Source organism: Python bivittatus, unplaced genomic scaffold (genome assembly GCF_059951505.1).
Source record: "Python bivittatus isolate LINGU-HERP-01145 unplaced genomic scaffold, Pbiv_v1 ctg000340_np1212, whole genome shotgun sequence".
In the NCBI taxonomy this organism is placed as follows: domain Eukaryota; kingdom Metazoa; phylum Chordata; class Lepidosauria; order Squamata; family Pythonidae; genus Python; species Python bivittatus.
In genome coordinates this window covers 688,976-703,872 of record NW_028277056.1, presented here as the reverse complement: position 1 = coordinate 703,872, position 14,897 = coordinate 688,976, and the positions used below count along the sequence as shown (strand labels likewise).

Below are 14,897 nucleotides of genomic sequence, written 5' to 3'. Positions count from 1 at the left end.
TCGAGGAGCGCTCCGCTTCCGGTGGCTGCATTCCCAACCACAGCGTCCTTCTGGGCTTGGTGCGAGGGTTTCGGTTTCCCAGGGGAGCCGATAGCCCTGAGCTTCCTGCGTGGTCTCCCACCCAAATGGGAACCAGGTCCAAAGTCGCGGAATTCTGGGGGATCAGCTGTGCCAGAGCTGGTGCGGAGATCTTCCCTGAGCAACATGTAAGAGATGTCAGGGCATACCCTGAAGCAGGAATTTTTGTCCATGCGAATGAGAATGACGGAGAATGACAGACAGATGGGCTCTGCTAGCTCAGGGGACCAAGTGCGCACACCTGTAGGGTGTGGCAGGTACACGACACAGCACAAACCAAAGTATATAACCCAATGCATCATGGGTGTTGGGTGTGGGGTGTCGGAGTGCTGAGCGTTGGAGTACGAGTTGTAAGTTCCGTAGACTGTTTGTAAATATTGTGCAGTCAAGGTCTGTGTATAGTTTTGCTACAACAGACTGTCGGCTGTTTATTGCATCGCACACGGAACTCCACAATGCGGTGTCTGTGCAACCCCAACAAGAGGCGCCCTTGAGCTGATCTCAGGTCTTGATTCGCCATGGCTGTCTTCGGGACTGTCTTCCAGCTTCCCAGTCTAGCCTATAGTTGTGGTTCTCCTGGTGGTCTCCCATCCATCCAAGATCCCACCCTGCTTAGTCCCAAGCCAAATCAGTGGATCTTCCAGAATTCAGCAGCAGCAGTGTGGGGGGGGGGAGGGAGGGAGGGAGGGAGGAGGGTCCCCCGGCTTCCTCTCTGCTCCCTTTGGCAAAAGCAGGCTGGGGAAGGGGGTGACCTTCCTGATACCTGCCTGGAGGGATGGCTTCTGAAGCAGGTGGCTCTCCACCCCCCCACCCCCACCCCCACCCCCCTCTCTTCACTCTTGGGAAGCCCGCACTGCCAACCTGAATCAACTCACGGGCATGCGAGGAGCACGAGGCAGGCACTCGCCAGGCCCCTCCCTCAAAGGTTGCCACCCATGCCTTCTTCGGAAGTCCCCTCCCGCCAAGGTCCAGCAGGCCCCACCCTCCGCAAAGGAAGGCGTAGCAAGTTGTGTCAGTGTATTGCGCAAACCTCCCCCACCCCCACCCCCACCCCCACCCCCACCCCCACCCCCACCCTGCCACAGGAGTTAATTTGAGGTCCCAGTTAAGTATGCTGAGTGGATGTGGATGCTCTTCTGAAGAAGCACCCCGATGTCTGGGCTGCAAAGAAGCCACACTTCCTTTCTGGCAGCCTCCAAAGCCTGGGATGGAAGAGGAGCAGGAACCAGGCGGGGTCTCTAGAGACAGCCAGAAAGGAAGGATGGCACAGACCCAGAGCTTGGCAAACTGGCAGCGCCTGTCGCTTTTCCACCCCCAGGACCGACTTCACTCAAAACAAATCCTATTCCTTTCCCTTCCCCCTCCTTCCCATCCCATCCCATCCCATCCCCCCCCCCCGCCCCATGCTTCATTTGGGTCTCATGTGGGACTTCAAGCCACCCAACAGGACTGGCTTCCCAGTCTCCCTTCCAGGACTGCACAATCAGGCAAGTCAGTGTGTTCAGAAGGACTTTTATTATGTCACCTGTGGGCTGGGAGGGGGTTGCAGAGGGGGGCAGGGGAGGGCAGGTGGCTGCTTCGCCCACCGGGAAGTCTAGTGGTACCGGCGGGACAAGGCATGGGCCACCACATTGGTCAGCTTCTGAAAGGCGGCTTGGCAGGCCGGAGTGAACTCTTTGCCAAAGTGACCAGCCAGGACGATGATGAGGACGTTCCCCAGAAGCTGGAAGAGAAGGGGGGATACCTGAAGCCTGCTGCAGGAGGAGCTTTTGCCAGCAACTCTGGCCCCCCACCCCCACCCCCCGCGTGTGGCAGCCCAGCAACATCCCTGCTTAAGGGGAGAAAGGCGGCTTCCCCACCAAGCACCGCCTGGTGCCCAGAAGGAGCGGTGGGCAAGGGTCTTTCCCTGCGGGCGCTGGCACAAAAGCCTTTGCTCCTGCAGGCCAGGAAGGACAGCCAGCCAGCCGGCCACCTGGGACAAGGCGGTCATGGGCCCTGGGAGCCTGAATTTCGCGTGGGAAACCAGGGGACTTTTGCTCATCCCTGGGCTTGAATGTGCTGCTCGGAAACAGAACGTGCCGCTGCTCCAGCACCTGCCAAGCTGGCAGGCAGAGCCCCGTCTGAGGGCCCCGCCCTGCAGGACTCGGGGTGCCAGGAGGCGGGGGGGCGCTCTGCGGGGACCCCTCAGCGGGGCCCAACCCTGGGGGAGGGGCCGGGGTCTCACCTTGAAGTTCTCGGGGTCCACGTGCAGCTTGTCGCAGTGCAGCTCGCTCAGCTTGGCAAAGGTCTCCTTGACGCCGTCCAGGTGCTTGATGGCCTCCCCGAAGGAGGTGAGCACCTTCTTCCCGTGGGCCTTGACCTGGGGGTTGCCGCATATGGCGGTGGGGCTCGAGAGGTTCCCGAAGTGGGCGAAGAGCCGCTGGGTCCAGGGGAACATCACCAGCATCCTGCCGGGAGAGGGGAGACGGTGACCGGATGCCCCGCGCGCTCCTGACCTCCGCCGGCCCGCGCCCACGCCCGCGCCCGCGCTTACTTAGCCAGAGTGGCGGCGCCGATCTCGGCTAGGTCGACCTTGTTCCAAAGGGCGGTGATCAACTGCTTCTCTTCGGCCGACCAGTGCACCATGATGGCTGCGGAGGGAGCGCTCGGAGAGTCTTTTCGCGAGATGGGACGAGGGCAGCTGAGCCCCGACCGCGGGCCGGACCTTTATACTCTGCGCGAAGCAGCCCCGCCTACCTCGGGTCGGGCCTCGCCCGGCTCGGGTCGCCCTCTCCTGCCGGCGAGGAGGAGGCGGCGGCCGCCCGTCGGTGGAGGGGTGCAGGTGCGCCCAGAAGGCCGGCTCTTCCCCGGCGCAGGAGCGCTCCGGGCGGGCAGGAGTGCTCGCCGTGCGGGCGGCCCCATTCCTTGGAGAGGCGCCTCGGTGGGGAGGGGGAGGGGGAGGGGGGAGGGGGGCTCTCGGCCTCGCTCAGCGCCGTCGCGGAGTAGCTTCCCCCAAAACCAGGGAGCCTGCCTCCCCCCGCCACCCCCGGCCCTGGCCCGCTCCGCGCCCGCGCCGGGCGAGGTTTCCGCGCCGTTCAGCGGGCGGGCTAGTTCGCGGGCCGCGACTGGAAGCTGCTGTGCCTCTCCTGGGCTGGCTCCGTCCGCGGGGCCGGATACTCCTGTTCCGGGTCTGAGCCCCGTGGCAGGCGGCCCCGCCGCCCCGGCCGCGTTAATTAGGCGTGAGGAGCGAGCCTCACTTCCCCCGCCGGCCGCCCAGGCCCGCGTCCTCGGAGGCCGGCGGGGGAGGCCGCTGGCCCCGGCGGGCTCGCGGGGCTCCCTTCTGTGGGCCGACTCCAGGCCCCTGCAGGGAAGCCCCCCCTCTCTCCCCGGGCCGCCGCCTGGGAGAATCCCGTCCTGCCGCGAGGCCCCGCAGAGAGGGGCAGGCGCTTTCCGACGGACGGGGGACCAGGAGCTTGGCGGGGCAGCGCTTGGGACCTTCCTCGTCCTTCCCTCGACCAGGGCAGGGGGGCTACAAAGGACAGCTGCTCGCAGGGGGAGTCCGAGCATTGCGTTGAAGCCCACACCCCTTTACGTTGCCAGGTTTGAGAAACACTGATGCGGACCCTCCCAGTTTTTTGAGGGGAGTGTATAAATCGCAAACTTCATGTTTGTCTCCTCATAATCAGAATGGGGGAGGGAGCCCAGAGAATTCTTAGCAGTCCTACGAAGCGATTCTTCCAGAGCAGGTTTTTGCGGGGGGGGGGGGTGTCAAATGGCAGGAGCCAGGGGAGCGCGCGGTGCTCGCTGCCACTATAGGACACTGGCATGGCGGCCATTCAGGCGGCTGACTGGGAGGATCTCTATGGCGAGTCAGACCCCAGTGACAGATTCCCCCCCCACCTGACCCGCTTGGTTTGCAGGGACGGGAGGAGGGGCGCTCTCTGGGCATGCCTTTCCTTCGCCAGGCTGGGTCTTACACAGGTGAGCTCCCTCCGGGCTTCTATCTGCACCCCTCCGGACCCCTCCCCGGGCTGCGCAGCCTTGCTCGGGCCCCCGCCCGGGAGCTTCTCGCCTGCGGAGCTCCGTGTGCACGGCGGGGAGGCAGTCGGCCCCTGGCTTCCATCGGCGCCCCGGAGGCCCATGGCGACCTTCCTGTGGGGGGGCAGGCAGCAGCGAGCAGACACCTCCCCACCCCCGTCCGTGGCAGAGGGTCCCTTCCCTGATTCCCTGGCTGGAGTGAGAAATGGGAGGGGGTGCGGTGAGAGAAGGCTTGGCTGCAGATGGGCAGGGAGGGGGGCAGCAAGCAGTTGCCTGGGGGGTCCCAAAGGACACAAAGGGCCAAGAAGTCCTGGCTGGCCTTTGTGTGCTCTGGTTCGCAGGCACAACCAATTGGTGGGGGCCTGATGAAATGCCCAAGTCCAGACGTGCTGCCCTGGGCCCTGTGCATTTACATCACACCCAAAAGGAGGGGGCAGCGGGCAAGAAAAGGATGAGAAAACATCCTTCATCTTCTGGTGGATCCCCAGTTGAACATACGCCAGCAGAGCAATGCAGTTGCTACAAAATCCCCCCCCTCCCCCCCCCCCGGTATCTTGGGACTCAGAGGGTCCCAGTCACACCAACTGTCCACCGTCAGGCCCCACGTCAGGGAGCATCTAAAAGGGACAGGGACCAACTAGAGCCCATCCAGGAGGGCGAGGGCGAGGGCTCTGGGATCAAGGCTCTGGGTGTCATTAACCTATAGCAGAAACAGGCCGCTGTCTTCCGATGCCTAAAGGTCATCACCAGAGGAGGAGGAGAGACGCGGGGCCCAGAGCTTGAAGACACAGGGCGGCAGGTTCAGCAGAGGGAGGCCCTGAGGGCAAGAGCTGCCAGCCCGCGGCAGAAGTGGCCTCACAGTGGTGTGTCCCTTTCGTGGCAGGGCTGGAGGGCCCTCTGCACAAGCGCATGAGTGCATCGTTGGACTGGATTGTCTGAGGTCCAACTAATGTTCTGGGACGCTCACATAAACAATTGCACAGGTTTTCTTCCCAAGCCAGTACTGCATGGCTCTGCTTCTCCAGCTGTTGGGCAGGTTGGAAATAACTGCAGTAACAATAAGAAGACGCTTTGAAGAATGAGATCAATATAATAAAACTTGAACATGAGACAAGACATCCCACATTACAAGCACTAAAAACATCAGTCCTGCTCGTTAACCCTGAGGCTGGAGTGAGGGTGGCTGAAGCAAATGAGATCCAGTTTGATGAAGATGCTCTGCCTGGAGCAGCTGAAATTTTGTCATGCCTTTAAATTCTAATTTGCAAAGAAACAGAACGGATTCATAAAAGGTGGCACTTCAGTCTTGTGCAACCAGCACTCAGAAACATTAAGTGACCCTTAAGTCTCCAGGAACCACGTGCAAAAGAAACGAGAGGCAGGCCACGGGAAACTGTGCCCTTGGCAGCGAGCAGACGATGATGTTTTTCCTTTAAACAAATATTTGTGAGGAATTTATGACCTGGCAAGTTTAGATTCTGCTCAGGAAGCCCTGAAGATTCCCAGAGAGTGAATTCAAAGTTTAAGAGCCATCGAGTCAGGAGGGCACCCAAAGCAGTCTGGGGCAGCCACTGCAACTTCTCTGGATGGAGGGCGAGGGGCGAGCCCTCGAGCCCGCCTTCAGCTGAGGAGGGTCCCTGGGGCACTTTGGGCCAGTTGCTCTCTCTCCCAGCCCCGCCTACTGTACAGGGTGGTTGTTGTGGGAAGAGAATGGTGGGTCATATGCGCATCCCACTGAACTCTTGGGGGAAAGAGGGAATATAACAGCAGCCCAAGAGTGACCCAGGGAGGCGGGCGGGGGGCAGCCCATCATCACACAGAATGGGCTTAAGGGATGGGCAGATGGCCATGCATTAATCTGGACCCTCCAGAAAGGGCCACAGCCTCGAGGGACTTCCCCCCCCTCCAGGATTCTGTGGGTCTCAATCCGAACTGAGAGTTGGTCTGGCTGAGAAGGGGGATCCTCTCCTGCCCCAGACTGTGAGCCCTTTTGGGCAGGGGCAGGGGCAGTAGGAGCCCTCAATGGTGTCCAGAGCTTACATCGCCAGCTGACTACAGCCCCCACCCCCAATTCTACCTCTGGCCCTCCCTGGCCCTGGGTTCAACCTGCCTGGTCCCTTCCCTTCCCGCTGGCCGCCAAGGCTTCAGAGGTAGGGCAGAGCTATCTCTCTCGCCAGCGGCCTCGGGTGTGCCGTGGGGCTCCGAGCACTGCTCTGGTTGGCTGGCCTATCTCTCGGGCCCAGCCGAAGCAGCCAGCCGGTCCCCTGATAGCTCCCCTCCACCCTTGCTGGGGCAAGTGATAACGGGAGCCCTGCTTGGCCTGAGGAGCAAGGCAGTGGCGGAAGGAGGCAGCAGGCCCAGGCCCTCCTCCCCAGCTGGCTTGGCACCATCTGAGTTACCCGAGCCGGGAATGGCACAGCCCTTTTGCCAAAGCGGGAATGCAGGGCAGCTCCCGAGGGCATCCAGAGCCTCTGCGCGAGCCTGTCCAGGGGGCTTGGAGGTCCAGCCTTTCCTGAGCCGAGAAGGCCCCCAGGAGAATCCAGAACATCTGGCCAAAGAATGGGTCGCCTCCGGGGTTGCCTGGACCTCTGCAGGGCCCCGAGGCTGGGTTGGATGGATGGCCCTCTCGGTGGAGTCCAGTAGGTTCCCCTGAGCAGCTCAGAAGCATGGCCACTGTGGTCCTCCAGCGGTTGGCTGGGATTCCAGAGGGAGCAAAAGCCTCCCGATGAGGAGGCATAAGAGCCAGGATGCTCCTCGTGTGTTTGTCCAGCCCCCTCTTGAAGAGAAGGCCCCGTGGAGCATTGGGGCAATGATATGAGAGTGGTTTGCCACTGGCCTCTTCTGCAAAGTCTTGTCCAACCTACAACCTGACATCTCCAAGGTGGTCTCTTCTCCAGCACTAACCAGGTCTGGACCGCCTTAACTTCCAGGAACAGCCCCAGTTAGTCACTGTTGCAAGCTGGCTGGACCCTCCCCTCTCTGGGGATTGGTAGCCCTCTGGGGTTTCATAGTTTGTGTCCTGCAAGGAGAAAGCCATGAGGATTATCAGTGGGGAGGGGAGTAATATAAAATGTTAGGATGGAGGGTGAGGAATTGTACAATTAACATTTTCTTCTGGGAACTTCACCTTCACCTTCTGAACTGATAACTTCCAGCATGGAGAGTCAGTTACACATGAGTTAGAATGAGATGCCCCCTTTTCACACCAGGGAACCCTTCTCCCCACCCCAAAGTCATCTGCTAGCTGGCTTCCAAAGTAGGTCAGTCAGGAGACTCTCTGTGCCTGGAAAAGCCTCTCCACGGTGGGGCAAGTTTGCTGCTCTGTCCAGTCCCAGGGCTGCAGGAGAGGGCTCAAAAGCAGGGTTTTCAGAGAGGTCTCCCTCTGATGAACCTCACCAAGCCCACCCGGAGGGACTTCCTGCAATGGTCTGTGGGAATGACCTTGGGAGACTGGGCAAAGAGACACAGCCAAGGGAACAGTCAGATAAAAGGCAGCTTAGCCCAGAGCAGGAATGTGGACAGGGCAAGCAGCTCAGAAGAGACCCCTTTATTTTCGTAGGCTGTAAAGGGGACGGGGGTTGGGGGAGAGATGTACTCTCAGACTTGCCAGATTCTGTTCATGTAGCCTTACAATAAAGTAGAATTCACTCATCTGGCTGTGTTTCCTGTCTGGTTTACCTCACAAGGCTGACACTTCTCTTCTTTCCCTCCTCTGGAATATCTCTCTTCTCTGGGGTCTTGTTCTAGCCAGCTGTCCCCAATGGGGGCCCTCTGGAAAGGGTGGACGAACCCCCCTCCCCATTTTCAGCCAGGAGGATCTTCCCTGGGAATTCTGGGAGTTGTCTAGCATCTGCAGAGGACACCCGGCAGGGGAAAGCCCCTTCAGACCCTTGCAGGCTAGAAAAAAGGGAGAAAAGGGGGGGGGGGCTTGGCCAACAGTGCAAGGGTGGAGGAAGAAGGGCCCAACTTCGTCATCCTTTGGGTGCCTTGGGGGGGCAAGCAGCAGGCAGCAGCTCTGGTTCTTGCTCCAGTGGATGGAGAGGAGCAACTGGCTGCCCAACGTTTCCTGGGCAGAGGGCAGGCGTTGGTTGGGTTTGTGAGTCCGGCTGATGGCCTCTTTGGGGAAGCGGAAGCCCAGATTCACAGCTGACGGGGGCTTCTCTCTCCGGGCAAAGAGAAAGAGGCAAACACTGGTTGTGAGCTGGACCCAGACAGTTGGGGGGGGCGGTGACTCAGCAGATCTGCCCAGCCTCCTGTTCTGCTGAGTCAGAGCTGAGTCAGGCCTGCCTCCTCCGATAGGCCCAGGCAGAAGGGCTGCTTGGCAGGCGATAAAGGGGGCAGGAGGGGGCGGGGGGCAGGAGGCCTCCCTGGCAGGCCGGATGCTGGGCAGGGATACTGCCAATGACAGACTCTTTTGCCAAGGGCCGACTGGGGCCAACAGCCTGCCCACTCCAGGCCCCCATTTCTCTGGACTGGCTATGCTGGGTTCACTTTGGTGTGAAACATTTCAGTATTGGCTTGGTTTTATGGCTCAGCCTGCTTAGTTTACGTGTTGGCTGAGCCTAGAAAATGATTCCTTTGGAGGCCCTGTCCCCCCACTGGGGGCCTTTTGCAGTGCGAGGAAGGATGATGGGTGGGGGGGGGGGACCGTGGCCTGTCTTTGGTTGTATCACCCTGAAAACGTAAGCCTTAAATTGTGCCCTGCATAAGTGATGTGACAGTTACGGATGGAGTCTTCTTGTTTAAGAGTTGGATTCTTCACAACACAGCATGTTTGCCTGTTCCCCAGCTGAAGTGCATTCGTGGTTATCAGATATCCCGCCTGTTGCGCATTCCCTGTGGAATCGCAAGGCTGGAGCGGGGCTCAGAGGTCATCCACTCTGACCCCCTGCCTACTGCAGAATCCCCTACAGCCTCTCTGGTAGGTGACCATCCAGCCGCCATCGGAAGACATGTGGCTGCTTGTCCCACAGGCTGACAGCTTGTACAGGGCGGAGGTTCCTCCTAATCTCCAACCTGAATCTCCTTCCTTGTCATTTTAACTCACTGGATCCGGCCCTGCCTTCCGGGGCAGCAGGGAGGGAACGAGCCACTTCCTCTCCTACGGGGCAACCCTTCAGCCACCTGCGGACCGCTCTCCTGTCTCCCCTCAGTTGTCTTTTCTGCAGGCCAACCGCTAGACGTAGCTGGGTCCTTCACCATCCTCACAGACCCTTCCCCTGCCCCGAACTCGCTCCCGTTTGTCACGGTCTGTCCTGAACTGGGGTGCCCAGAACTGGACACAGCGCTCCAAGCGGGGTCCGGATCTGAATTTGAGAGCAGCGCCTCGACATAACGACCTGCCTCCGTGAATATACTGTGCATCAGAGAGGATTTGAGTACTTCCGAGACGGATCAACCTCTGCCGTAAAGCAGACTTTACGGGTATGGGGAGGGTGTGCGTCTGAACGGCTGGCTGCTCTGGCCCCCTCAATCGGGAGTCCCCAAGGCCCCCCTCCCCCCTTTCTCCCACGGCCGCAGTCGCTCGCTACAGACAGCGAGCGAGCCCCACGGAGGGCCGGCACGGGGCTTCCGCTCGCCCCCACCGACACGAGGCAGCGTTATCGCCCACCGCCGCTGAATATGGCTCCCAGTAGCACACCGTATGCTTGGGGGTCTCCAGTTCTTGCTGATGCCCGAAATACTTTTTTTCTTCCTCTCCCCGTCAAAGCCGCTTGAAAGCAAGATACAGATTTGAGAACCCGGACACAGCCACGCATCTCACGTGGAGACGGGCCTTCGCTGCCGTGGCGCCCGCCTCGCGGCATCTTCTCCCCCGAGAAGCGAGGCTGGCCCGTCCCTCTTAACAGTCCGCAAGCCCCTCAAGACCTGCCTGCGTGATCAGGCCTGGGGCTCCCAGGGGACCGGGGAGATTTTGCGGGGGCTCCCTTATTAATATGACCCCCTCCTGTTTTGTGTGTTTTTACAGGTTTTTATCGGTAACGGGTTTACGTATGTGTTCTTTTTAATTGTTGTACGCCGCCCAGAATCACCTTGTCTGAGATGGGTGGCGAGAGAGAGAGAGAGGGAGAGAGAGAGAGAGAGAGACCTTTAACCACCTCGCAGGGCTTGGTTTCCAGGCCCTTCCCCATCCTGGACCCTGCTCTGAACTCCCTCCAAGGGGTCACTGTCCTTTGGAACTGGGTTCTGGCTCCAAGTGGGGCCTGACCAGGGCAGAGGGCAGGGGCAGTCAGAACAGGCGTCCCCCCCAAACCGATCCGGCTCCATAGAAGCATGGAACTGTGGAGTGGAGATGACCACAAGGATCGTGTAATCCAGCCCCCTGCAACGTGCAGGACAACCAGTGAAGTCTGCCGGCCTCCAGAGCCAGAAGATGACCCACCACTTCCACCGGAACCTGTCCCGTTGCTGTCCAGAACTTCCCTTTTATAAGCGTTTCCTTAGGGATCTAGGTAGCTGCAACTGACCCCAAGCTGGCTTCTGCACCCGGAGGAGCCCCTGCCCTGCCCTGCCCTGCCCAGCCCAGCCCCGCCCCCCCGGGGCAAGTGTCCCCAGGCCCCTTCCCGGCCGCTTCTGATCCGACAGAGGGGCAGGCGAGTCTCCTCCTCCAGCTGCCCCCCTTTGAAAGGAGGAGGCCCCTCTGGCTCAGAAAGGAGGAAGTGTCAGGAAGAGAAGGGGCCCCTCCCCGCCCGAAAGGCTCCGGGAGCGGCCGGTGAGGCGCGGGTGCAGGCGCGGGCCATGGCCACGAGGGCGCAGCGGCGCGAAGTGAAGCCGGCCTCTTCCCTGCTCGGCCGGACGCGCCCCCCGGCGCTGCCGCGGGGCCTCCCTGCTCCAGCCTCTCCCGACGGCCTCGCGTGCAGGGGTCCCAGTACGTCGGATACTTCGACAGTGGCGGGGGGCTTTTCCTCACTCAGCTGGAGCGAAACCCCAAATGCACCCCCCCATCCTCCAAGCACGAGCTTCCGAGTGGCCAGCCGCCTTCCCTCCCGAGGGCGCCCCCGCCAGGATTTCCCTTCTGTTGCTTCAAGCTCCTCGTGCTGCCCCGAGGAAGGGGAGACCCCCGCCCCACGTCGCCTCTCTCCCCACCTGCCGCCGCCCCCGGCAAGACACCCCCCCCAAAAAGCCACGGATGGAGTCGGTTCAGTCTGCCAAGGGTGATCTTTATTGCTTGAGCAGGTCAGCCGGGGCTGGAAGGGCCCCACGGGGACGACGAGGGGCGGGCGCGGCCGCTCCGGAGCGGGCTTAGTGATACTGGTGGGCCAAGGCGTGGGCTACCACCCCGACCAGCTTCTGGAAGCTGGCCTGGGCGTGCGGGGTGAATTCCTTCCCGAACTGGGCCGCCAGCACTATGATCAGGATATCGCCCAGAAGCTGGAAGAGAAAGGGCCGCGTGTGAAACCTCAGCTGACTGCGGGGGGGGGGGCCTCCGGGCCCGGCCAGCCGCAGCCCGCCCCCTCCCCTCCCCTCCCCTCCCCTCCGAAAAGCAGGAAGGAAAGGGAAGAGAACAAGGGATGAACGAACGGGGGGGGGGGGGCGGAGATTGCGCAAGGAAGGCGCTGTTGCCCGCTGGTCCGGAACCCGGAGGGGCCCCAAACTCGCCTCCGCGCCCTGGGCAGCACCTTTTCTCAGAGCGCCTTCTTTGCAAAAATCCCCAGTGGCCCCTGATTCCAATCTGAGGTGGAACGGCGGGGGCGGGGGGAGGCTTGAAGAAGGGGGGGGGGATCGGATGTGCTCTTGGAAGCCAGGAGAATCCGGACTCTCTTTGAGGGGAGGAGGAGGAGGAGGAGGAGGAGGAGGAGGAGGAGGCGGAGGCCCTTGTACCCCTCCCCCCTCCCCAAGGGGGGCTTCTCTTTGATGGGCTGAGCCGCCAAGGTAGGAGGCAGGCTGCTGCAGAGGGGCCGGGGTCCTCTGGCCAGCCTGGAGGGAGGGGGCCGGGGTCTCACCTTGAAGTTCTCGGGGTCCACGTGCAGCTTGTCGCAGTGCAGCTCGCTCAGCTTGGCAAAGGTCATCTTGACACTCTCCGGGTTCTTGACAGCGTCTCCGAAGGCGGTGAAGACCTTTTTGCCGTGGGCTTTGACCTGAGCGTTGCTCATGATGGCCGCAGCATTGCTTAAGTTCCCAAAGCTGGTGAAGAATCGCTGAGTCCAAGGGTATACTACCAGCATCCTGTCGGGTGGGGAAAGGGCGGTCAGTGTCCGGGCAATCAGCCTCCCGCCCCCTCCTCCCGCCCGAATCCTGGGCTTACCTGCCAAGGCACTCACCACCAACATTCCCCACGTCGACCTTGCCCCAGATGGCACTGATGGTGCTCTTCTCCTCGGAGGTCCAGTTGACCATGGTGGGTGGCTGGGATGCGCTTGCTCTTGGGGCTGAAGGAAGGGAAGCACCCAAAACTGCCCGGAGCGGCTCTGGGGTGGCCTTTTATACCCTGCAGGCCAGGAAAGGGGGGAGCCCTGATGGGGTGGATCTGGGCCAGCCAGGGAGGTGGGGGCCTGCTGGGGTGTGGCTCTGCGGGCCAGCAGGAGAGCAAGATAGCTGCCAGTGGCCCTCTTTTTATCAGCGCCGCCACCGCCAGCGAAGGCCAGCCCTGCAACCACCACGCTCTGGGGCTGGCCCGGCTCAGCACTCAGGGCTTCCGTGGGACAAGCTGAGCTCGGCTGGGTCGGCCACCGCGGAGGCGCTGGGCGCTCGGGGGCAGTCACAGCCGGCCAGCTGTCGGGCTGCCTCCGCCCTGGCCGCTTGGTCTGGGGTTCAGGCGTGCTGGGAGCCCTGGAGGAGGCCAGAGCGCCTCCCTGGTTTCCAGAAAGCTCCCCTTCATCAGGGCAAGATTCCTGTGGCAAGCAGAGTCAGCCATTGCTGTGCCCTTTCCTGGTGGCAGAGGATTTTCTCTGGGCTGGGCAAGCCCTCAGCATCTTTCTAAGCACAACAGGAGCAGAAGGGGGCTGTGCAGTGGTTTCAAATGGGTCTTATACTATCTAAATAGAAACACCACTATTAAACACCAAGTCTTTGCATCAACAACCTGAATTAAGGGAGCAGACACTGCTCAAGGTGGTGATGCATATCAGAGGCAGCGTGCTAGTGAGAGGGGGCTCTTGGCCTCCAGGGTCCTCCTGGCCACTTCAGCCTTCAGTTCCACTAGCTTCAGCTGGATTCCAGCTGCCCGGAGTGTCTCTGGCCACCCTCCGCCTGCCCCCCCTGCCCCCGGTTCTTCCGCCTGCAGCACCCAGCCACTCAATGAGTCAGGAAGCACAAGCCCCGGGGCCCCTCTTCTGAGGGGCACCTCCAGGGAGGCACGTTGGACCATATATAGGAATGGCTGTGCAGCAGGAGCAGGATCAGCAAAGTGCTGGACCTGGGTGGGGGGGGTCTTGGGTTTGGCTCAGCGTTGGGCGCTCTCTTAAGGAGAGGAATGAGAAGGGTGTCTGACTGGAGGTGAGGCTGGAGCCCACGAGGAAGAGCCTCATGGAACGCCCCGTGGATGCAGAACCCTTTGCAGATGCTATGGGGGGGGGTCTCAATCTTATCTTCACCATGTTGAAAGTCAAAACTTTTTTAAAAATCGAACTACCTGAAGTCCTTAGAATTCGGATCCTGCCACTTGTCTCACAAATGTCCTCATATGATCAAGACGTTGGGCAGCATCTTCACAGATAAAACGGAGGCAGAGACCTTCCAGCCAAGCAAGTCAAGGACTCGCATTCAGATCTTCACATGCTGCACAACAGGGCTCAGGATGGACAGCATGAGGTACTAGAACGTGGGGGGGGGAGGGAGCATTGTGGCCAAAGGGGTGGGTAACGGAGAAAAGTGCCAGTGTGTAGAAGACCGCAAGGTGCAGGTGTGCATGTGCTTGTGCTTGAAGCACGCACCCAATTGACCTGAAGTGCCCGTCCAGAATCGGGCTGTGGAATCTGGTTTTGGAGCGGGCAGCCGGGTCCACAGCGAGCAAGGCCGCAGTCAAGCACAGGTAACGTTGAGGATACTGTCCTTGAAGGCAATTTAGCAATGACCACGCATAAAGCAAGTTGCCTGTCCTGGACATCAGGGTGGGTAAAATTCCCGAATAGCAGAATAGCAATACTGGAAGGAGCTGGCTTAGCCAATGGACTGAGAGAGAGATGTTTATGGTGCAGAGACGCAAAGGAGTACAGAAATTTTAAGGGACACATTATTAGACAAAGCGTGATAAAAGTATGGAATTCGACAAAGGGAATAACTAACCCAACAATTTCACCTCTGGCTTCACCCCCAAATACTTTCCGTGTTGGAGCTAAGTACAGCAAGAAACACATAATGCCATACGCAACATGGTTCATTCAGGCTCTATGAACAGATTAAAGACACAGCAAGAATTACACAGTGAAGGCTGGAATATACCACCGTTGATGTATTTACAAATTGCTGGAAGAATAAAATCAGATCTTAAGAATGAAGGAGGGATATTAAGAAAAAAGACAATTGGAAACACCTATATAAAACCAACACCATTTGTTAGGGTGCATATGTAAACCCTTACTCAGATACGACACAGAAAAAGAACAAAAACTGTATGATAAAACGGATGCAGTCACAACACAACAGTGGGAAGAATTATGGACTAAATCTATAAAATTTACATCAAGCTATAACTTAAAAGAAAAGTAGTACAACATATTCTACAGACGGTACATGACTCCATGAATAATAACCAAGATAGGCAAATTATACAGTAATAAATATTGGAAATGCCATGGAAGATTATGTATACGGTCACTGCTGAGAGATAACTCTGTGCAGAAATGGTAAGACTCTGAAAGACC

General features: G+C 59.6%; 2 protein-coding genes across 2 annotated transcripts; both read right to left on the bottom strand.

Annotated features, from left to right (window-relative positions):
• Nucleotides 1-1,573: 1,573 nt before the first annotated feature.
• Nucleotides 1,574-2,769, bottom strand: LOC103064415 (hemoglobin subunit beta-2). Its single transcript, XM_007444203.2, has 3 exons — nucleotides 2,612-2,769; nucleotides 2,303-2,525; nucleotides 1,574-1,801 (listed from the first exon to the last, which is right to left on the bottom strand). The coding sequence occupies exons 1-3, from the start codon at nucleotides 2,701-2,703 to the stop codon at nucleotides 1,673-1,675; spliced, it is 444 nt and encodes a 147-aa protein (XP_007444265.2). The 5' UTR covers nucleotides 2,704-2,769; the 3' UTR covers nucleotides 1,574-1,672.
• An 8,465-nt stretch (nucleotides 2,770-11,234) lies between these two features.
• LOC103062685 (hemoglobin subunit beta-1-like) lies at nucleotides 11,235-12,502 on the bottom strand. The gene is made up of 3 exons (XM_088140349.1): nucleotides 12,341-12,502; nucleotides 12,039-12,261; nucleotides 11,235-11,466 (listed from the first exon to the last, which is right to left on the bottom strand). Exons 1-3 carry the CDS (start codon nucleotides 12,430-12,432, stop codon nucleotides 11,338-11,340), a joined length of 444 nt encoding a protein of 147 aa, XP_087996475.1. The 5' UTR covers nucleotides 12,433-12,502; the 3' UTR covers nucleotides 11,235-11,337.
• Between the last annotated feature and the right edge of the window lie 2,395 nt (nucleotides 12,503-14,897).